Raw genomic sequence first — 23,947 nt, 5'->3', positions numbered from 1 at the left:
GGGCGGACGGCGCCGCCGCCTCAGCGCTTCCCGCCGCCTCAGCGCTTCCCGCCGCCCGGCTCCTCCCAAGATGGCGGCGGTCCCGCCCCGCGCGGGTGGTGTCCGGGAGCCCGTCCCCCGGCGGCGGGGTGTATGACCGCGGCAGCGCGGGGAGCGGGGCTGTCGGCAGGCGGGCGCTGGGGGCGGCAGCCGGAGCGGAGCGCGCCGGGTGAGCAGCGCGGTGCCGGCCGCGTCCCAGGTGGCGGGGTTCGGCCGCCGGGGCCGGTCGGGGAGGAAGAGGGAAACTTTCCTGGCGGAGCCCTTCCCCGCCGGGGCTCCGGCCGCTTTTCCGCGGCCATGTTGGGAGCCGGGGGCTGCCTGGCGGGGAAGGAGCTTCGCCCGGTGGGAGGCGGCGCCGGCGGCCGCTGAGCGGGGCTGTCCCGCCGCGGGGCTGGGGCGCTCCCGGCCGCCCGCGGGGCCACGGCCGCTTCCCGCCGGGAGGGAGGCGGTGGGGCGGGAGGGAGCCGGGGAGGAAAGGGACGGTGGCGGCGGCGGGCGCTGGCTCGTCCCCGGGCGCCGAGGGAGTTGCGGGGCCTTGGAAACGAGTTCGCCTTCGGGGTGGGGTGGGACAACAATGACAGCGGCCCCGCGGTGTTACATAAGCGCCTGGAGCTCCCCAACTCGTGACTGGCGCCGAGGCCCGGGCGGCGGCGGGACGGGACGGGACGGGGCGGAGGGCGCTTCCTCCCGCGGCCGGCACCCGCCGCCCGCCCGCCGCGGGGAGACCCCTCGCTCTCCCGCCGAAACTCCTCGCAAGCCAGTCGCCTGAAAAGTCCTGATGCTGTGGTTAGAAAAAATAAAAAATAATAAAAGGCAGCGGAACCGCGAGCGGTGCGGCTGCGAGCTTACGGTGCTATTTTCTTCTGTGAGACTCGCGTATTTTGTGGAGAGGAACGTGACTGGTCCGCTTCAGATATATAAGGCGCTTTAGCTGTTGTCTGAAAGCGGTTGAGGGAAAGGCGGACACGTGTTTTTCCTCTTGCCTGATCTGAAATGCTGTGTGCATAGACACTGATATTTATAAATGGCAAAACTGCTCATCGCAGCAAAAAAGCAACGAGCGAGTCTGCAGAGCAGCACATCTCAGTGTCGTCTTTGTCCCCTCTAAGAGAAACGGCTGTAGCTCCAGCCTGGATGTGAAACACGAGTGCAATAGTTGTTGGTAACCAAAATGACCTGTTATATGTCCTTAACCAGAGATCGAGGACTCCTTTGCCTGTCACGTGGTTGAATTGATAAGAGTGGTTCCAGAAGCATTATTGGATCCTAACTCGGGCTGTCCAGTGTGCGGAGTGGTTACCGTGGGGGTTGATGCTGGTTTGGCAGACACTGCATCTGAGGCTGCAAGGTGCCTGACAGCTTAACTTCGAACAAGGTTAATACAGTAGGCAAAGCGAGTCTAAAAATCAAACCCACAACACTGGAATCGGTTTCAGAACTGAGGTTGCTGATTCCTCTTTCCTGAAATAAAGAGAACTTAAATATTTGGCTTTCAAGTTCTAAGACTGTTGCGTTATTTTAGGGATGGCTATCTGAAAGAAGGGGTGTGTTTAATGATGGCAGCGTAATTGGTGCTGAGGGCCTGCAGATGATGTGCTTTGTGTGCAGTCATCGACATGCAGAAGGGAATTGGTTATTTAGTCCAGAAGGCAGTGTTCTTGCTTTTAACCTATATAATCTAAATACTGTTGACTAATCAAGTGGGAAATAAGAATCCCTGGGTAGTTAAATCTCATGTGTATCAGCTGCGTTTAACAATTTCCCAGGTGTTTTAGTGCTGTGCTGCTTAATGTTGAAAACAGCAGTGATAGTGGAGTGTTGTGAGCTTGAATCCCAAAATCTTGCTTCTGAATGCAAATTGGCCATGTGCTTTTGGAAGTGTCTTGAGTTTTGCTGTGTATAGAAACCCACATAGAGAAAGTCCCTCAAACGCTAAATGAAAACCAGTGAGTAGAAATTTGGAGTTGGAGAAGCTGGATAAGTTTCTTCTGTCATACCCTCTGGAGAGAGACAGAGCAGTGTCTTTTCACCTAGAAGCAAGTTTTCATTAGATGCAGTGATGAAGTAATTCTTTAGCAAGAGCTGTGTCCCGTTTCCCTTAAATAATGGGATAAGACTTAACTCTAGTATTACATACATCCCTGGACTAGCAGAAGATCTACCCCTAACATCTTGATGGCATTTAGTTTACAAAAATATATCATTGGCAAAATGGTCTTAATATTCAAATGGCATGGTGGCTTAGGTTTCACTGTTGCTATTAGTGGGTGCAGGAAGGTTTCAGAGCAGTAATGAGAGGTTGAACTGCAAGTTTCAGGTGAGGCATGATATGACAGAGCTTGGTACAGCTCCTTTACCTCTCCAAGAGCCAAGTGAGGGCAATAGAAGCAGGGTACAAACACTGGTTTTGTTACACTTGCAGCATTTTTGGTGCACACCGAAGTGGGCTAGATGTGTTAGAGTGAAAGCTTATGGTCAAATTATGGCACGTAGATGGGGGCAGCTTGGAAGCTTTTAACACTTGCAGATGCAATTTTGTGAAAATACGTTTGTTGGATAAAAAGTTGGAAGGGGTGGTCAAGCAAACAAGTGGCATGCAAGTTTTTGTTCTTAAAGGCCATTTATTAGTGGGTGAGGTCAAATAAGGAAACCCCAGCATTAACAATGGATATGTTTCTTAGATGTTGATTGGGAAGGCTAACTACTTGATTTTTGTATTAAGAAATTAAAGGTTATTCTGTACTGCTTCAAGTTCTAAAGGTTCATTTGTGACTCATTCTGAGCTCTGTTGATAGTCAAGCTTACTTTTCCATTTAATTAATGTAATTTTGTTAGAATTATAGATGGTGCTTGTGTATGTGTATATATATATTTATTATTTTTTTTACTACTGTCAAGGATTAATTCAGTTATTTGATGAAAGGATGATAATCTTGGAATTGTTCCAAAAGAGAATACATAAAGTGCAAAACCAGGCTTTTGAAATAGAATCACATATTTAAACATTTTCCCTATGAAGTAAATGGCAGAGTTCGCTGTTGTGGAATAAGTTTTGTTTTCATATTTAGTGAAGGACTTGTTTTTACAGTTGAGGGGGATGAAAAGCTACTCTGTAGATAGGTGTGGTAGAACATGTTTACTATACTGAGGATTATTTTAGCAGTCATGAGCTGTAAGATGTGATGATGACTGTGTTAGCAAGTAGCGTCCTGTAAATTTGAGCCACATCAGTCGTCCTGTTGAAATAGATGAGTCCACTTGCATGAGAAGAGGCTTGACTGAGAGTTGTAGGACAAAGATTCTCCTTACATGAAAATAAGTAGTATTGTGCAGAAGTGTTACTGAACACAAGGGTGCTTCATGTTTGTCAGCCTGTTGCTTTAATACTGCATAGTAAAAAATGCGCTGATATGTTTACTTTGTTTTTTAAAAGTTGCATAAATAGGTAAGAGTGCTGCTGGCTTGGACATAATGTGGTTTGTGTTTTGTTTTGGGGTTGTTTTTTTGTTTTTTTGTTTTTTTTTTTAAGCCTGCTGGTGGTTGTAAATAATTTCAGTATTTTAAAAATTATTTGGGAGTGACTTTGTTTTCTCTTTGCATCATTATGTTTTACAATACAACAGCATTAAGCATAATACACGTAAGTGTATGTAATGTAGCAGGATTTTGGCATTTTGTATAAGTTTAAAATATGGACAAATAGTTGAAGGTTAAGGATTTCAAATACAGGAATATGTTCTCTACACACATCCCAGCTCCTAAATGTAATAGCATCACAAACAAGCAGTTAGTTGCTGTGTTGAGATGCAATCTCTTGAGAAGTTGTACTGGTTCAAACAGATACGGGTAAGCTGCTAGATAGTGATGTATCTGATCTTTCTGTCAGCAGCTTTGGCTTTCCCTAGATACCTCTTGTACTTCAAACATACCATCTAGAGGTAACAGTTTTGCTTTTAAGTACTTAATATGCCTTCTACAAAAGGAAAAGTTACAGCATGTTCTTTGATATTTGCATTTCTAAAGTGTATGCGTAATTTGTTAATGCAAATTAATATTAAAGAGTGTACTGTACATGCTACTCTTCAGGTTGTCCGATAGCATCTTTCTCGAAACAGTGAGCTGTGCAGGTTAACTTCAGTGCAAACCTCTGTGCAGCTTCCACAGTTTCCTCTAGATCGTCATCTTTGCTGCAGCAGTGAGGGCCTAAAAGCAAAGGAAAATGGCCTGCTGGATGAGAATCATGTGGGCCACAAGCCCCTGCGGTATTCTGGACGGTGTTTATTGCACTCAGAGGACTGGGTTGTGCTGAGTGCTCTAATGTCTGTACTCCAAGTGCTTTCTGCATAACTTTAAAATGCATCAAACACATTTGCCAAGCAGTAAAAGGGAAAAAGGCCAGTGAGTACATTTCCCAGGAAGGCCACCTAAAGCAAACCATTGTGATTACGGGGTTCTTTCAGGAAGTGACATTCACCCCCACCCCCTTCTTTAAACTTCTTCTGACTTAGCTGGTAAATGTAAAACTTCTGAGACTGAGATTTTCAGCGTACTTCTGTTCTGAAAGCTCTGTGTTGACAGCGATCCTCCCTCCTCCCCCTCCTTTCTGATGTAAGTTAGCAGCATGGAGACAAGTGAACTGCCCTTTTAACACACAGGTTATGACTGCAAAGCTGGTTACGTGACTGACAAATTTTATTTATGGTGTCATTGTTAAAGCTTTCCTTTTGGCTTTTGTTGATAGCTGTCAGATGTTTGTTTTCTAGACCTTCACTGTTCACCTATACATCACCAGGTAGCAGCATGTGGTATAAAAAAGGGCTTATGTCCTTTGGTCAGGAAAGAGCAATTCAATGCATGGCTTATCACCTTAAATATTTTAAATATTGCTGGATAAATAAATTTTAAGTGTTGCTGGGGGACCGCAGTGACAGGTCCACGACTGTAGCGCTTCAGTATTGTCAGGCTTCCCGAAAATCACAACATGTGGTTTGTTTCCAAGCCCCAAGCTGTGTTTTGGCTGCCGGTGAACCCCTGGTTTCTGCTGGGCTGGTGGTTTGCAGCCTGATGATAGCCCTGCTGTGCGCATGGCTACTGGGGCTTGAGCCACTTTTTGGTACCAATTTGAGTGACTTCTTTAGGAGGTTTAGTTTAAATGGTAGGAAGAAGGTTCCTTGCAGCCAGCCATACTTGCCCTTAGTCTGTTGTTGCTGGTGAATAAGTGTTAGAAATTATTTGGCACTTTCTTTTTGAGTTAAGAATTTTAAGGAATAAATATGTCTGAACATGCCGGAGTTTGTACTGCAATACTGAAAATACACCGTAGCAGTGCTTTGTCTGACCCTGTTAGGTAGTGGCCAGCTGCCTAGCCTCCTGAAAGTATTTCTACAGTATAATATAGTATTAGGGTTGATCCCTAAATAGGAGATTTCTTACCTTGAGTTAAGAGCAGCAGCAAAGTTGAAGTGATTGCACCTGGTTAGAGAAGGAGGTTGAGTGTTGTTACTTGGCTTGTGTATTGTGTAGTTTTGTGGAAATGCTTGGAATTACTGAGCTGGTAAAAAAAAAAAAGCCTCTTTATTATGCAGCTTCTTTTCCTATAACAGGATAGCTGAGTTTAAAGGACACATGTATGTGAAAATAATATTGATATAATAAAATGAGATAGTGATGATGTGGTTATGCTACTGTGCTTGTAAACTGTGAGACTGCATGGGAAAACTTTGCTCCATTTTAAAACATGGTTAGCTAAAAGCAGAGGTCCTTTTGTGTTGCAGTTATTGGTAGGAAGTTAATTGCTCTTTGCCTAGATTTGGCTGCTTGGTAACTCTCTCTGTAGCTTGGTCGTACTATAATCAATTACGTATAGTCTAGTCCTCGTTAGGGCTGCTAGTAAAATTCGGTAACTTCTCTCATAATGTTAATAAAAGTAAACTAAAGAAAACCTATTACAGAAAACTTGTTTTTTAATACTGGCTGTTTTAAGTACCTGTGCATAGCAAAAAGGCATAAGCCAATGAGCAAAGCCAGGTGTGTCATAGATGTGCATTCATGAAGAAAGGGAAAATAAAATCCTGTTAACTTGAGGAAGCTTACTTGAACATGTAGATGTTCTGGTAGCTCTCAAGTGCTAAAACATGCAGGTGCTTTGAAATCTAGGAGGTGCAATTTTTAGTGTATACTTGCGTATAAGAAATACACATTGGAAATCCTATAAATGTTCTCTACTTGTAGGTTAAAGAAGCAGCATGCTGGCAAATACTATTTATTTCAGTCACTGAAGACCAAATCCTCTTTTTCACATTGACTGAGAGACAGTCTAGCTAGCTGTTAGCAAGTTGCCTCCACGTGTGCTCCCAATACAATAATCTGTAACAACAACAAACCACACAACCAATCTGGTTTTGGAGAACTGCTTGCAAGATGGATTTGGCAACGCTTCATCTTGAACAGCTGTATCGGGATCTGTTTTTCCTGTACTTATGATGCTGTGTCCCTTCCCCGAAAGAATTTAAGTAAGTCTGTTTATTTCAAGATTTAAAAGGTATGTTGATGCTTGTGGCTTCTCTTCAGTGTGCTGGGCTGGCAAAAACTTAAGGCAGGATCTAGATTGCTCTGAAACTGGTCAGATCCTTGTGATTGATTTTTCATGTCCCTCCCCCAATCCATTTAATGTTAAGCGTGGTGGTATTTGTGTATGTAAAGTTATTTGCTAGCCCAGGTGTGTGCCCCTGTGCTGCCGAAGTGGGCTGTCACCAGTTAAGCTGTTCCTTCACAGGCAGCATAGATGGGAAGGGCACACCCGGCGCCTGTCCAGGCAGCCTGGAAGGGAGGAGTACATCGCTGCTGCCAAACTGGAAAATAACATTTGCTGGGAGAGACTCTTCAAACAGCTAAACAATTGGAGTAGGGAAACATTAAGTTGTAAACAGAAAAACTTACTCCAGTTTTTGGTATCACAGCCTGGTCAAGTAATCCTTTAAGCATGGGCCCATCATGGGTTCATGTCTGCTGGAGCTTCTCGAACCAGAGCAGGATCCCAGGCTCCTGTCCTCTGCCTTTGACTTTTCTGGCGCATTTCAGAGGTGTTGGTCTGTTGTCTGTGTTGTTCTGGTGGCTTTTAGCTACTCAGAGCTGTGGAGAATTTTGGAAGGAACTTGGATGTTTTTGGACTCAGGATCTGTGGAATCTGGTTTTGAAACGATTCTCGTGTATGTTCCCAGTACTTTGGTTAAGATGAAAGATGCAATTTGCTAGTAGCAGAGGCTAAGCTAACCACTGCTAGTGCTCCTAAATAAATGCAAATGGAAAGTTGAAATATAAGGGCATTTTCCCATGGCAGCAAAGATTTGATTTTAGTATTGGATTTTTTCAGTTGATTGTTGTTGATTAAGTAAAAGGTCACATGTGTATTATAGTTTTTATATATACGTGGGGTTATATATATATATATATATATAAAAACATAGAAAACCTCAGCCTTTTTACTTATACCCATTTCAGTATCCATATTTGCTGGATCTTGCTTTCTGTGCTTTGGTAGATGAGTTTGATGTCACACTGGAAACACTGGTCGTGGTGGGTCAGGCCTGCCTGTTCACCTCTGCAGAACTCGAGCTTTCAGGCTTGTGTGACTGGGGGGTTTTTTGGTTTTGCTTCTTTTTTTAATACCTTTAATTCTAGCCATTACCTGGTTTACACATGCGTGTGCTGGCTACTTCCTCTTTCACGGCATTAAGAATTTTCTCATCTGAATGGCAGCGGTTCGACTGGCAGTACTGTGTTTCACAAGGGCTGTTCGGAGCTGTGTAAGCCTGTAGTGGTGCTTGGAGAGTGCTCAGCTTGTTGACAGACGGATAAAGGACACGGAGATGAAATGAGTTTAGGAAGTTGCTCCCTTTGCTCCTCCAGCCCTTGATTACGAACCAGGTGGTGGGTGGAGAACTGCATGTTTCTTTCCAGCAGCAGCTCTGTCTTTATTGTGCCAAGAGACAAAACCAGTATCAGCTACCATGGTTCATTATAAATAGAAGTATATTTATTATAAATAGAAGTATATACTACTATAAATAGTAGTAATAAGCAGCTGATTTCATTAACAAGCTGGATCTCTTACATGTGTATTGCTCCTGGGCTTCCACAGTGAGGCTTCTTCTACGCCAAGAGACATTCAAGGACTTTTTCCAGTGAAGCTGAGGGCAGAATACAACCACTTCCAGTTGGTCGAGGCTCTCCTGATCAGGTGCTTCCCTGTGGTGTGAACCCTTCAATACTGTTTGGGTTCTCGTCTTCTGTATTTTCTGTTGCTGCCAAATGGGAGAAGGTAGTGGGAACAGCTCTGGGACTCAGCAGTTCTGTATTTCTGTGTCTGTTTAATGGGTGCCACATGTTTCTTGCTTGGAGCAGGGGTGCTGGCATTTATGGCACGTGGCGTTACAGCTGAGGTGGTTCTTCTTGCCTTTCGTGCAGGGCGGGCTGCAAACTGGCCAGACTTGTCCGGTGGGGCAGCCAGCTTCCCCATGACTTTGTTTTCCTCAGGTCCCCTCTATGATTAGTTAGCATTACAACTCATTCAGGACGTGGGAGCTAGTCTTTCTGTTTACAAGCAGGTTAAATTGGTGTCCTCTTTCCAGCTGAGGGTTATTATGTTAAATACCAAACCTCGTGAGAAGCTAATGTCAGGACTTGGATGGTTTTGCCTTGATACAGCAGCTCAGGCAGTGTACTGGCTGTGAGGGAGGGTAGCCTGGACAATGAAACAGCATTGCTCTGCTCTTGCTGTGCTAATACATATGCTACTTGGCAAAACAGATAGTGTTTTGCTAAAAACAGCTTTTTGTATCCAAACTAGCTTCTGAGTGGGCTGGGGAATATAATAATGTCATACATCTTGAAAGCTTTACCTAGAAATTATCTCCATCCCCCAAATGCAGTTGGCCTTTCTCGGCATTCCTAGCTTAATTGCATAATGGCTATTGCAAATTTGGAGAGTTAATGCATTTGCCATGCAGGTTTGATAATAAAGGTTTTTTTGTTCATTTAGTCATTTACATTCTATGAGCAATTCTTGCACAACTGGTCAATTAAAGTGAAATGGCAGTCCTTTATAAGTTGGAAATCAAGAGTATACTAAAATTAACTGCAGTGTATTGAAAGAATTTCTAAATTGTAAATTGTTAGGCAGTTAAAACAGGGATTTCTATGTTTTACCTTCAAGAAGAGTTTTAGTAGGACTGGACTTGTGACAGTCATTTGCAGCAATTTAAAAACAAAACCCAAACATCTGCCTGGGTTACTATGGTAATTATGGGTTTATGAAGATACCTGACTAAACAAATGCATGGATTTACTTTTGTGATTTATTTGGACATGACTAAATGCTGGACTGAGAAATAATCTAAAGATTTCTAAAATATTTCAAGGCAGAGTATTACAGTATGAAGTAACGTGATTGCTGTTAACATATTTCCCGCATGGTTTCTGTGAGCCTGTGGCTGATGCCAGAACATCAGCCAACAGGTTGAGACAAATGAAAGGTTAAGACTGGTGGTTTGTACTGGATATATGAGTGAGGGAGTGAGTTAGCTCATCTGTGTTTCCCCACACTGCAGCCATTGCTCCACAGGCTTGTGCAATGCAGGAAGCAGTGTCTTCACAGTGGGGAATTGAAAAATCACATTCACGTAGAAAACATTGCCCTCAGAATCATAGAAATGAGACTTGGGAGAGGTCCACACATTATACATTCCACTTTCCTGCCAATCTAGTACTGATTGATGCTTACACTGTTTTCTCTATAGTATTGGGATGAAAATGTCACAAGCATCTTTGCTTCCTTGGAGTAATCAAAAGCAGCCTCAGTATTGCCACCATCCTTTTCCATGTTTCAGCTTGCTGCTTTTTTTGACTTTATTAAATGCCAGTAATTAATAAGGGTGTGAGAAATGGTGCAAAGAGGCAACAGCATACACTGTCTTAAGGAAAAGGTAATTTTTTGTGTGTCTGTAAATAAAGTCAAAAGTTTCTGTCCCGTTACCGGTACCTTTCTGAATGCTGCAGCCATTAACCAGATTACTCAGAAGTGCTCCTGGATAAAGATTGTGTTGAAGAAGTTAAGAGATGGATCTTACTGCCTCCTTTCCTGCTGTCATCTCTACCTTAATATAGTCTCTGTAATCTCTTGGTCCGTGTTATTTCTTTGCAGTATCGTGATGCTGCTTTTTGTTGTTGTTGATACTCCTGTCTTTCAGATAACCATCAGGGTTATCCTCTGCATCCTTACCAGCTGGTTACAGTAGCAATAGCAAGACAATTTGCTAAATACAACAGCTTTGGGAATACTTTTGTGAGGAGAATTATTAGAGAACTGCTTGTTAGAAGACTGTATTTCTCTTTAACTGACAGATGTTGTCTTATGTTTTAAATAGTACCCAGGACAGCTAGCTCCAGCACAGCACAGGCATTTAGTTGTTACTGACGTGTCAAGTTTTTAGCAGTGATGAAGACCTTTAGAAAGTGTTTATCATACTTCTATCTCCTCTCAACATATTTTTGGGGTCAAATGTCTTTTAACTTCACTTTATGTTCAAATTGGTCTTTTTATTGTTTCATAAGAAGCAACCGGTGAACAATGGATATATAGAATCAATATTAAAACTTTCAATTAATTGTTGTATTTAACTATAAAATATAGAATGAAGTACTAATTCATTAATGGGTTAATGGATACTTCAAACTTTGTTTTCCTCAATATTTTACACACTGAATGGTAGAAATAAAGTTTAATTAAATACCTCTTGCTGCTATTTCTGTATCATGTTTAATCTAGCTCTTGTTATTACCTTTATGGTCCTTGACAGGTAGTGCTGACTTGTGTGTGAATGTTTGGATTCTGATTACAGCTAATCAGATCTAAGTGCATAGAAAAGCTTAATTTTGCCAGTGAAGATGACACAGTGAAACATTCACGACAAACGAATGGTATCATCCTTCTCTGTATATATTGAAGGAGGCTGTGTAGGAGGTGGAACTAGTGAAGCCAAAGTAAGATTTAAAACTTAACGCTGCTTTCTCTTCTGTATCAGAAACTTAGAATTTCTAACTGCTGTGCATGTGTTTATTTCAGCAATTTTCCACACTAAAACTATTTTCAAAGCATTAGACATTGATGGCTTCCTTAAACAGGTTGCACTTCAGAAATTTACACTGTTTTACTTGGCAGTGGTGCAGAAAGTCAAGTGTTGCTCTGAAGAGCAATACATCTAATATTAATAGAGATTAGAGTACTGTATTACAGTATTGAGATACCTTCATAGCTGAAAGTTTGCTCACAAACAGTAGCGATATTACCATTTCAGACATAGCTTTAAATCAGAGGGACGTGTAAAGGTTCTGTGTAACTTAACTGCTTGTGTTTATTCAACTGTAAGTCTAATTAGCATGTCTTCCTTGCATAGGCAAAGTGCAAGAGGAAAGCTGAATTAATCTGATGTGATAACATACCAATTATTTGAAACCTGTTACAAAAAAATATATGTATATGTACTAAATGACTGATTCTGCCTGATGAACCCTTGGTTTAGAGACAGTGTGATGTTTTCCTCTGTAGATCCAAAAGATGAGTTGTGTTACAAACCAGTTATTTAATGCACATTAGATATCTGGTCTGCAGATAGTTTTGTCTGTCTTAGGTTTACAGTTTACTTGTTTCTGTCTTTTAATTGATCTTCTGTACCTTTCATGTACGTTTAACTTGTCTGATTAAGTATAATAAAAACAAGATTCAATTCTGTTTTAAATCTGTTTTATTCAGACCCTTCGAGTTGTGGAGTCAGACAGGATAAAACCTTTAACTTTTTTGCCTTTTATTAAGTGACTCTGAACAGAAACTCTTATTATGAAACCTGTGTTACCCTTGGGAAAGAAGGAAAATGGGTTAGTTTGAATGTATCTGGTGAAACATGGTTGCTGATGTTGTCTGTATGTTCAGATGCAGGTGTGAGAACAAGGGCTCTGTATGACAACTGGATAATTATTTAGAAGTTAATTGGGTTGTAAGGTATAATGTGCTTTCATTTAGACCTGCTATTTCTACCTTTTCTTTCTTTATTCTATTTCTTTTGTATGCCAACGTTTCTGAGTCTTCTCTTTGCTATTCTCTGCATTAGCTTCACTGCAACAATATCTACATCTCACTTCATCCATTCCACTGGTGTGATCAGATACTGTGGTTAGTGATGTGGGTTTTGTTTTTTGTTTTTTATTGGACTTGTGTTACTGAATATGGCTTGGAAACATCCAGAATCTGCTGCTGCTGCTTTAGGACTGGATGGACCTCTGTGTGGTTGGTTTTGAGCTCTTGTACTTTTTCCAGCAGCTTAAATATTTTTTCTTTAAAGCTGTCACCTTAACTGTGAATATATGTAGTAATGGATGAGCTGCCTGCATCTTGATACCATGGCTCTGAGAAATCTAGATTGCCTGCTTTGTATTAATGCAATGTGTGAAATGTTGTTAACAGCCTAATTGCTAATTGTAAAGATGATGATAAATGAACTGGCAATTATGGCAAGGGCAGTAGCATTTTCCTCCCTTGAAGGATTGTTGAAGAAAAAGAATGCTAAAAATTATGTGCTTATTAATTAATGCTTGTTAGCAGGGACTGTGTACTGGACAAGACTTGTTCTTGCCCAGGCCAGAAAGTAATGGAGCACTGCAGGTTCTGCTGTATTGCTGAAGAAACTTGGGAATTGATGTTGCATCCCTCTCTTGCATACCCTGTCCTGCAGTCTAAACGTGTGCTTGCCGTGATGGTAGTATGCACTGAGCTGGGGTGAGGAAATGTTTTTGCACTGAGCTGTATGCAGTCTGCATCACTATGCCATAATAGCTTTTTTCATCTCATTTCTCCCCTCCAGCACCTTTGTGTTATTTGTGGTTCGGCTCTGTGTGATCATGTGAGCTGCTACACTGCTAATGTAATAGTAGAAGGCTTTTTCTGGCAGCGTTGAATTAGGTGTAGCTATGTAAGTCAGGGTTGCTCAGTATGTCTGTCTTCAGCTATAGCTATTCTGTGCAGCTTAGTCAGGCCTCAATCAAGAGCAGAGCTGGCATATAGAACAAACGTTCTTCTATTTTACGTAAGACCTGTAGAAGCACTGAGTCCTGGCAGGTGGTTGGTTTGGTCACTGGGATACAGTGGCAGAAAGAAACAATTATGTGGGAAGTGACTTGTCAGTGTACAGCAGTCCCCCAAAAATTACTTTTCTGCTGCTGTAGCCTGGAATGTTAATAAAAGTAGTAAATATGTTACTACTTCAACATGGGTTCTGTTTTCGCTAAGTGGGTAACTTGGTTCCTCAAAGGCTTCAGTAATATCTAAGTTTGCTCACTTTGAAGATGACTGTTCTCTCCAACAGGATACAAATGCAAAACTGGAATGGAATAGGGGAGCAAGATGATCTTGGTACGTTCAGAATTTTTATTTCTGTAGAAGCATCTTGTGAGTAAAAGTAGAAATAACTTGGTGTCAAAGACTGTTCTGCATATGGTAAAGGAGATGGGGCTTTCTGTATCAAGAAATATTTTGTCATCTTTAAGTAGTGTGTTATGCTATGGAGATGAAAGCCTTTGCCCAGGGTCTTCATTGTGAAATGGGCTTACTGAGAGCATGTGTGAGAGAAGGAGGACAAACTGAAGGTATTGCAGCATTTTGAGAGTTGAGATCTATGTATTCGAAAAGGCTGCTGAACTGTGCTTGTGGTGTAGCTCTATGTAGCTAATTTTTCTTAAAGGGTCATCTATTTATTTTTGTGAAGTTTTGATTAGCAGCTGGTACTACACTGCAGTCTGGACGCAGAAAATGAACCTAATGTGATGGATTGATGGTCCTTATAGACAAATAGTCATCCTTGCATAAGGGCCTGGGGACCTTTGGGAGTTTGTGTGCAAAAAATGTGAAACAAGTCGAATGTGCTAAAAGTCTGAACAGTAGGTTTAGAGGTTTTTTGATTTAATAGCATCCGTAAACCGAGACTATGTATAAGATGCTCCCACTTTTCCCTCAAGTGGAGCTGTCTAGCCCGTCATGTTGAAGCCCATGGTTCTGGTTTATTCCTCATGTGCTTTAGGGAAGATTCGAGGTATGTTTTCGACAGTTTGCCATCACTTGGGAATTGCTTTGCTTGATAAGGTCTTGAGATCCTGCATCTTGAGGACAGTAATCCAGTATCTGCTTATTACAGTAGCCAACAGTAGAAACTTCAAGAAAGTTTTAGCTGGCAGAGAGGAGGATATTGCCACCCAGTTCCAGGGCATGATCTCTTATCTTTTACAATATATCTGAATATGCTTTAAGAAGAGATTATTGTAATTTTTAAAGACTGGTAATTGATAACCTTGCATAGTTTTTGGACCGTGACATCTTGGCGTTAAAAGTTCCTTTATGTGTACAGGCAGTGTTTTAATTTAACATCTCCTTGGTCTGTGTGCTCTTGAGTAGAGGTGCACTTTTCCTAACTTTAGCTCTTGTGACTTGGGGGATGGCTTCTCTGTTGTATTCTGGTCTGTTTTTCCCATGTTTCTTTATTATTTGTAATCATGATACTTCCCAGGTAGTTTCTCATTACCGTTTCTGAATTGCCTTCCTTTCTCAGAAAAGGCTAGTGAAGGTGAATAAGCATTAGCATGCATAGGATTTCAAATGGATTTTTAATTTTTAGTTCTCTAAAAATTTATGAGAAAAATGACAGAGTGCTTACTTCTTTAAAAATCTAATCTATTAGTGTCGGAAAATAAAATTCATGTCCTGGAAAGGTGGAATAATCCAGCAGCAGTCTGTGGTTTTTGCTACCTTAATTGAGGCTGCTAGAGCAGAATTTGTAGAACTTTATAGATGAAAGTTTCAATCTAGAAGAGATGAGATTATCTTGTCCTAATAGTCCTTAACTTGCCCTGAATTCTTGCTTTAAATCCAGTCAGTAATGATTTTCACAACAAGCTGAAAGTGCGGTCTTCAGCACAAGTTCTGGAGTCATGTGTCTTGGTTTCAAGCCATAATGATTATTAAGTGATCCTGGTTAGAGTTGTTTTCTCTTAGGTCATCCTAGAGAACAGTTAATTAAAACCTTTAGCCTTTTCTCCCACTGTTTTCTTCTCCCAGTGACTTGTATTTTGAAAGCTTTCATGGTGACCTTGAACAGAGTTTGCTGTGTATTGGCAGGGAGTGCAGAGAGGCTGAACTGGAGTTGTGGAGCAGTGAGTGCTTTCCTGCAGGTTGCTGTAACTTCACACCATGAGCTTTGCTGAAACCTGTCAGTGTGACTGTGGGGTTTTTTGGGGGCTGGGGTGTGTGTGTGAGAGAGTGGGTGTTCCCCCTTGCAGACTAGCTAAAGCATCTAAATTGTTGTAATTTGCAGATAGTGTGTATAAAAGTGTAAGTTTAGAAGTAGCACATTGATTTGTACCTGCAGAAAAGTGTATTCTCTTTGCCTGTCCACTTTGCGCTCTTTTGACTTATTTCCTTCTCCACTTCATAGGGAACATGGGGATTACTAAATAACTTTAGACTGACCCTGTGACTGAGTCCTTGTTTTTGAAGTCCGAAGCAGCTGTTGGTCTACTTTGGCACTTGCAAAGGCTGTTTATTGCTAGTGTGTTGTTAGATGGGAATGGTTATTTGGCAGTTAATGGCAATTAACCCTCATTACAAATCTTGGGCTTTGGCAGTCAGATGCCTGAATTTGGTTTTTGAGCCTAGTTGTGTATTTGTTGTCATCCTAAAATTTCCTGGCTTATCTTTTGCATTCCTTCCTTAGTACTTTCTCCTTGGTAGATAGATAATAGTTGGGGCAAGCCAAAAGCATTTCTGCAGAGTGGCACCTCTGCATTAGACAAGGCTGTAGTAGAAGTAAAACTAATCACCCAAAAATCTCACTCCCAATTGCCAGTGTTGTGCCTCCTTGCCATGTGGTAGTAGTTAGTTGGTATATATGTAAAAAAGGAGGAAAATAATAAAAAAAAAAAGGTTAGATCTTCATGCTTAGTAAAACATGTAAAGGGTGGTTATTGTGTGTCCCCATGTGTATAAGTTAGTATTGGTGCTTGGAATGCTTGAAGGAAATAAGGTGTCTGTTGAAAGGTGTATTTTTGGATATGCCTATATAGTAATAGCATTAAAAAAAAAAAGAATCGTGTTGATGCAACTTGAGTCTTCTGCTGTTCCCTGAGAGAAAAAAACTGCAAAGCTGTAATACCTCTGTTTACTGATCAGTTTAAGCCAATGCACTTTCTGTGCAGGGCACTGTCTAAGCACCTGCCTCCCTTCCCGTTCTTCCCCTGCAGCTAACCAGCAAACCTGAGCCCTAAAGCACTCTGATTTGTTCTTAACTTGATCAGCGCTGATCTGATTTGCTGTGTAGCTTTTGTGATGGCACAAGGGAACAGGGTGGGGGCAGATAACATAAGTTGGTATCGCTACAGAAGGAAACAAGGCTGAATTGTATCAGCTAAGTTTTGTTGTTGCAGGAGGATTTAGGGATTTAGTACAACGTCTGCTTGTGGGCCTCTCTTAAAGGGAATGATGGACAAAGCTTTGAGAACTTTGACAAGAGTCATGGTTCAGAAAAGTAGAGCTGATGAAGGAGATGGAAATAACAGTTGTTTTTTTTTTTTTATTGGTGGGGGTTTTTTCCTCCTTCCACTTGGACTCCCCATCTTCCCTGTAGAGATGACTGACAAGTATTTCAGTCCTCAGCTTAACAAAGAAGGTAGTGATGGTTATTCTGATTGAAGATGTATTGGGTTTGTGTGGCAATGTTTTGGTAGCAGGGCGAGAAGCTGCCAGAAGCTTCCCCTGTGCCCGATAGACCCAATGCCAGCTGGCTCCAAGATGGACCCATCACTGGCCAAGGCTGAGCCCATCAGCAGAGGTGGTAGTGCCTCTGGGATAACATATTTAAGAAGGGGGTATGTGTGAAACCTGCACAACGGCAACTGCAGCCAGAGAGGAGTGAGAATACGTGAGGGCAACAGCCCTGCAGACACCCAGGTCAGTGCAGGAGGTGCAGGGGGTGCTCCAGGAGCCAGAGCAGAGGTTCCCCTGCAGCCCATGTTGAAGCCCCCGGTGTGGCAGGCTGTGCCCCTGCAGCCCGTGGAGGTCCACAGTGGAGCAGATATCCACCTGCAGCCCATGGAGGACCCCATGCTGGAGCAGGTCGGTGCGTTAAGGAGGCTGTGACCCTGTGGGAAGCCTGTGCTGGAGCAGGGTCCTGACAAGACCTGTGGAGGGAGGAGCCCAGGCTGGGGCAGGTTTGCTGGCTGGGCTTGTGACCCTGTGAGGGACCAACGTTGGAGCAGTCTGTTCCTGAAGGATGGCACCCCGTGGGAGGAACCCACACTGGAGCAGTTCATGGAGAACTGCAGCCCGTGGGAAGGACCCACGTTGGAGAAGTTTGTGGAGGACTGTCTCTCATGGGAGAGACCCCAGGCTGGAGCAGGGGCAGAGTGTGAGGAGCCTCCCCCTGAGGGGGAGGGAGCAGCAGAGACAATGTGCAATGAACTGACTGCAACCCCCATTCCTTGTCCCCCTGTGCCTGCTGGTGGGGAGGAGGTAGAAAAGATTGGGAGTGAAGTTGTGCACAGAAAGAGGGAGGGTGGGGGTCAAAGTGTTTTAAGATTTGTTCCTATTTCCTTGTTACCCTACTCTGATTTGATGGTAACAAATTAGGTTAATTTCCCCCCAAGTTGAGTCTGTTTTCCCTCCCCTGTCCAGCTGAGGAGGGGAAGTGATAGAGCAGCTTTGGTGGGCACCTGGCATCCACCCAGGGTCAACCCATCACAGAAGAACAGAAAGAAATGTTTGCTTCACAGCAAAGATGACTTAAAGCTTTACACTTTCTAACTGATCAAATCGGAAGCCACTGGCCAGGGTAACGGAGGAGGTCAGCCTTTTTTTCTTTGATACCTGGTAGAAATAGCATAGGTGTACTTGCTTGTGTGCCTTGATGCAGCACAGTTAAATCTTTTGAATACTTTTTATAAGGCAGTTTGTGTTTTGTCTTGGCCTTCTGCAGATCAAAATAAACTCAGATTTGGTGGCTTTATAATTCCATTAACCATAAAACTGGTTAACACAATACTTGCATGCTGTAACTAATGCTGTAAGGCACGCAAAGACAATTCAAAAGTAATGCTGAGTAATATCTTTAATAGATACTTCTGTCTTCTCTGTCAGACTTCGATACAAGGTGATGTTTGTGCAGAACTTAAAAAAAGGTCGGTTTAGTTATGTCTGAGCAAGCCTGCTTGTGGAACTAATTAAACTCTCAAAGTAGTAACTTATAGGTTATTTTTTAATCACACTTAACATTGGCCGTGTGGATTTGTATAATGATAGGTAACATACTTATTTAGATGAGGCCTGATGAGAGGTTTCTCTGCCACCATGCTTCTATCAAGAAGTTTCATCCCTATTTTGTAAGCAAGGATCTGGGCTTTGAGTCATGGGAAGAAGATTGACTGGATCAGGTTGTGGCAGAGTGAGAGTCTGAGCAGCATCAAGTCTGAGCCTTGTTTCAGCCCAGTTTCATCTCTGTTACAGCTGGTGCTCTATGGATGGCAGGCAGCGTAGACCTAAAAGAAAAGGTAGGTGAATGTAGAGGAGTTCCCAAACGGGGATCGTGTTGGGAAGCACAGGTAGCAGGCGCTGGAGTGTTGGCTATTCTGCCCTCCTTCAGGCCTGTTCAAAGCTGTGCTTGTACCAAAGGGTGTTGTGAGCGTCAGCCCTGTGGTAGCTGGAAAGGAAGGCACAGGAGAGCGGTCTTCTGCCCGCTGAGAGACAGGTCTGTCCTTAGTACTCGCCTCTGCCAGCTTTCTCGCTGTCGTCAAGCACACAGTTCAGGTTCATGGCTGCTGTACTCAGGAGGAGCTTGAGGGGAGCAGATCTGGATCAGACTGGCAGAAGTTTCCTTTGCCTGACTTCTGCCTGGGAAGCTCTAGGGTAAAAGGTAGGCTACAGAGCGGTTTGGTGACGTATGAATCACTATAGAGGCTTCTTATTTTCAGTTCCCCGTTGGATGCCTTAGGAACCTTACCCTTTCAAGAGAAAATCTTCTTTGCTGCTTGGGGAAGGATGAGGGGTGGTTTTAAGTGGTAGCTGGAACATACGTACTCAGTTCATCAGCACTTCCTGAAATACGAAGTCTTCTTGCCTAAACTTTAAGCCAGTGCAGGTCACAAAGTCTTTCTCAGGAGCAGTTGCAAGCTGTGTGGCTTATCCTCTGTGCTGGTCTGCTTGTGTATGTCACCTGATCCTGATGCTGCAATGTGGTTCCAGTAGGTGAGGAGGGAGGGACTGTGGGACCCCTGCAAAAAGAAGGCAACAGTGAGCAGGCGATAGGCCACCAGCTGTGACTCACTCCCTGTTCTTTGCTCAAGTTTGCCATGAAAGCAGGTGCTGGTGGGTGCAAGCTGTGGCCTGTACAAAATGTTTCTGGCAGGTAGAGTCATAGTTTTGGCCCATGATTTAATGTCTACGTACTGCAAAAAGAGCAATACTGAGCTCGGGCATGGCGGTTTCCTATGTGAACATCAATTATATCATTTTTATTTGTTGTGTTAACATGAACATGGGTCTCCAAGCAGCTCAGTTAAGTTGATGTTTGTCAGTATTAGAATTTGGAATGATGGGCGATACTTTCTTTTGCCATCCAGACTGTAAGTTCAGGAGGATAGGCAGAGAAACATGAGCATTAAACCAGGACACAGTAACCTTACTAGAAAGGAAGCCTTCTAGTCTGTTGCCAGAGGCTTTCAAGAGCAGTGCTGTAGGTGCTGTCTGTGTGGTAAAGATAGCTGTCAGCTGGATGGAACATTTTTGCTTTCGAAAAAAAGACTATTCAGTTGCTAAAAATTCTTAGGTGTTAAGACTTCTTTAAATCTAACCCAAGTTGATGCCACTGAGCCAGCAGGTTCTGTTAGATATTTTAAGAAGTGCGGGGTTGGTACCTTCCTCAGGGAAGGCTGCTATTGAATCAGTCCTGCTCTAACAACAAACTTGTCTTTCTAATTTTAGGATACTTGTGAAAGATGGTGGATCGCTTGGCAAACAGCGAGGCAAATACTAGAAGAATAAGTATAGTGGAAAACTGCTTTGGAGCAGCTGGTCAACCTCTGACTATTCCTGGTCGTGTTCTGATCGGAGAGGGAGTACTAACAAAGCTGTGTAGGAAGAAGCCTAAAGCAAGGCAGTTCTTCTTGTTCAATGACATTCTTGTTTATGGTAACATTGTCATCCAGAAGAAGAAGTACAACAAACAGCACATAATCCCACTGGAAAATGTCACTATTGATTCCATCCAGGATGAGGGAGACTTACGGAATGGGTGGCTTATCAAGACACCAACAAAGTCTTTTGCGGTTTATGCTGCCACTGCTACAGAGAAATCCGAGTGGATGAACCACATAAATAAGTGTGTTTCTGATTTGCTTTCCAAAAGCGGGAAGACTCCTAGCAATGAACATGCAGCTGTCTGGGTACCGGACTCGGAAGCCACCGTGTGCATGCGCTGTCAGAAAGCGAAATTTACGCCTGTCAACCGTCGTCACCACTGTCGCAAGTGCGGCTTTGTTGTGTGTGGGCCTTGCTCTGAAAAGAGGTTTCTTCTCCCGAGCCAGTCTTCCAAGCCTGTGCGAATTTGCGACTTCTGCTATGATCTTCTTTCTACCGGAGAGATGACTGCTTGTCAGTCCACTAGGTCAGACTCCTACAGCCATTCACCTAAATCATCTTTAAATGATGTATCTGATGATGATGATGATGAAGACAGTAGTGATTAAGGACCAAACATATTTTTTTTCCACATGTTGCAATTTGTGTTTCAAACCATATGGAGCTGCTTTTGGGGAAGTCTATAGTGAGGTTCCTCAAAAAAAATCCTGTTCTAGCCATAAAATATGCCTGAATAGCTTCAACTGCGATGTGCCTCAATCTATGAATTCTCTAGACAATAGTTTTTTCATTCCTCTGCAGGGATAGACTGTTGAAAATGTTATCAGAATATTTTCCAACTTCTTATACTTGAGTTGCGTCTAGGTTAGACTTTTGTGGAAGGTTGGAGAATAAAATGTACTTTCTTAATTTAACAACCCATACTTCCTAATGCTTCATATTGATACATTATGTGGGGTTTTTTGGATATAGGGAGAAAAACCGTAAGCATGCATGGAACAGTGATGTTTTGGTTAATCCCTTAGAACACCCTGTTTTTCTAATCATGGTATGTATTAAGTTGAAATGTGACATAACTTGCAAATCGAAATGTCACAGAACTTAGAAATTGTCTTGTTTTGCTCTTATTTATGACTTCCTATGCCAAGCAGTGCCTTCTACCAGTTGTGCTGATTCAGGAAGAAACAAACCTATTCTGTGTTGTCTGTGTTTGCCTGATGCTGGTATCTGAGAGATTGTTGGTGCTATTGAAAATAACTGCTGTGTTCAAAGTGGAGCTTTGACAAGGTCAGAACTGTACCCTGCGGTGGGTGCCGGAGACCTGAATCACATGTCCTCCCCTCTGCAGGCAGACCCAAAGACTCCATGGATTCCCACAGGCTTCAGCGGGTTGGTTCTTGCAGGAGTTGCATTGCGGGTCAGGATCTTGAGATAAGAAGCTTAGGGTGACTCTTCATGGGGATTTATAAGTTTTCTTTTTAGAACAGTTTCTAAGTTTCATGTTCGGCAAATGCATACTGAAATTTTAGTTGGGTGATAAAGTATTTGGATGTGATAGCCTATATGTTTTTGGAAATATTTCCCAAAAATGACACTAAATTGTTTCTTGAAACATTGGTGAGAGGGTTGGGTTCCCCCCCCTAAGGGTTTGATTAGCTTGTTTAAAAATAACCTCATGTTTTGAACAAAAAGCCTGCAAGTAACCTTATAAAATTGGCTTTTCTTTTTACACAGCTGACCTCAGGATAAATGTAAGATGCTAGTTATTTCAGTCTAAATGTATACCCAGGACCAAGAAAGATGTATTTAAGAACTAGAATGAAATCGTCAGTGCAGAAAATGTCTCTACCACAGTATTCATTTTTATTTTAAATCAGTTCTTGAATACAGAAATGTCATGTTTGCATGTAAATGTAAAAGTTAGACTTGCAGAGACATGTTAAACCTCCAGATACTATGTTTCTATATTTTTATAATGGTTGTGTCAAATTTGAAGCAGAAAACCCTCTGAAATAGTTGTATGGCTATAGTAGCAACTGACTTTATAAAAAAAAAAGTTAAACTTTTGTATCTCTAAGTGACAATTTCTGCACTGTTTGCCTTGGGTGGCAATAATTGGGTTAAATATTTATTAAATAAACAATCAATGCTGCATATTGCACTAGTCTCCCATTCTGTATGCTGTAAATGTCAGTCTTTTTTTTTTAAATATAAAAATTAGTGGAGCACTTCAAAGCTGTAGCCCTCTGAGATTTCTGGTAGCTAAAGGTGCACTTAGCATCTTTAAGAAGGCACTCTAATAGTCTGTAAGACATTGCTTCAGGTGAAAATTCTGTTAATATTTTTAGCTTGGGCAATTCTAAAAATTCTTTTTTTAAAAAGCACTGAAGAGTATTTGATCTACTTTGAAATAAACATAAGAAGGGGAAAATGCTTTCTGATAAGAGATTAGGGACCAGGAAGATTCTGTAAAATTGCCAGATAAGCAATAAATAATTGTATATACTGAAAGACCAGCTGATTGAGGGAATGGTGACCTGCAGCAGGGGAAAATGGGCTGTTCTGAGAAGGCACTTTCAGTTAATAGTGCTTACTTTCTGTACCTCTCTTAGTATTTATGTTTCAGGATTTTTCTACAGAATCAAAGTACAAACTTCCCTTGTATATACCTTCTAATGACTAACAATTTTCTTCTGGATGCAATTGTTTCCTCTTTATTAAGTTGTCAAATATTAACTTGTCCTTGTGTATTTTTCCCTGTTTCTGTATGTTGTGCTTAGTTTTCAGCACTTTTTAGAGGTGGGAAGAGGGTTGCCAAGAGCTAGATCGCATCCTGTATTTTGTAGAATGTTCTTGTACCTACTTCAAATATCTTTTTATCTGTGAATGAAACTTGCACTGTGCTGCACTGATCCCTGAAGCTGTAACCAAACCAATGCGTGCGTGTGGGATTTCTCATCTGAAATTGATGTATATGGTCCAAGCTTTTTGAGAAAGCATTAAAAAAAAATAAGAGTATTTTATGGTAATACTCCTATCCCTCAGTAGTATTTGTTTAAAACTTTACAAAATGGACTTAACATCAACTTCTCTTGTACTTAAAAATTCCTGAAAGGGCTCGTTTCGTACTTTGTAATCTTGTTCTGTCAAATTATTTTATTTACAAATATATGGTGTAGCTTCAAGCCTATGTGTTTAATTTTCTTTAACTGGGCCTTCAAGGGTGACAGAAAATAGGGTGACTGTTGTATCTTGACAAGTGTTTTAGCAGCAAGTTTATTTGCTATCAGGAGGGATTAATAAACTGGCAATATGGAAAATTGCCAAAAATGGAAATAAATGTAGTTATGAATTTAGAAGCCACTCATGCACTTGAGGAACTGTTTAAAACCAGGATGACCAAGTCTGTTGCAAAGTTTGGGATTTGTTGGGCCAGTGCCAGTTGAGGCACTGGGAGAGGCTGGAGGACCTTTCATGTGCAGGACGGTGCTGAGCAGCCCAGTCCCAGTGCCGGGGTCTCCGCTCTGGGCCCTATGGAATCGTCAGTGGGGATCACATTGCTTGTAGTATCAAACTGGAGAGTTACCTAATGCTTTTCCCAGAGCTTCTGCACTCTTAAGATCTTAAAATAGTGATTAAATACAGTTGGTCCCTGTATATTGTATGTTCTGGTTTTGCTTATGG

General features: G+C 42.1%; 1 protein-coding gene across 4 annotated transcripts in view; it reads left to right on the top strand.

The window, feature by feature from the left end:
* PLEKHF2 (pleckstrin homology and FYVE domain containing 2) overlaps nt 1-23,448 on the top strand; it is a 33,799-nt gene extending 10,351 nt beyond the window's left edge. The window contains exons 1-2 of one of the 4 annotated variants that reach the window (XM_055706545.1): nt 56-208; nt 20,108-23,448. In XM_055706545.1, coding sequence (XP_055562520.1) covers nt 20,122-20,871 — 750 coding nt within the window. In that variant the 5' untranslated portion in view covers nt 56-208; nt 20,108-20,121 and the 3' untranslated portion in view covers nt 20,872-23,448. Of the gene's footprint in view, nt 1-55; nt 209-15,884; nt 18,679-18,711; nt 19,041-20,107 lie in introns of those variants that run through there. The other 3 variants (XM_027814256.2, XM_027814255.2, XM_005445387.4) reach the window with 3 other exon arrangements.
* Nucleotides 23,449-23,947: the final 499 nt, after the last annotated feature.

The sequence above is a fragment of the Falco cherrug genome, chromosome 3 (genome assembly GCF_023634085.1).
Source record: "Falco cherrug isolate bFalChe1 chromosome 3, bFalChe1.pri, whole genome shotgun sequence".
Taxonomy (NCBI): domain Eukaryota; kingdom Metazoa; phylum Chordata; class Aves; order Falconiformes; family Falconidae; genus Falco; species Falco cherrug.
Note: the sequence above shows the minus strand (reverse complement) of the source record. Positions and strands in the feature narration are given on the sequence as shown.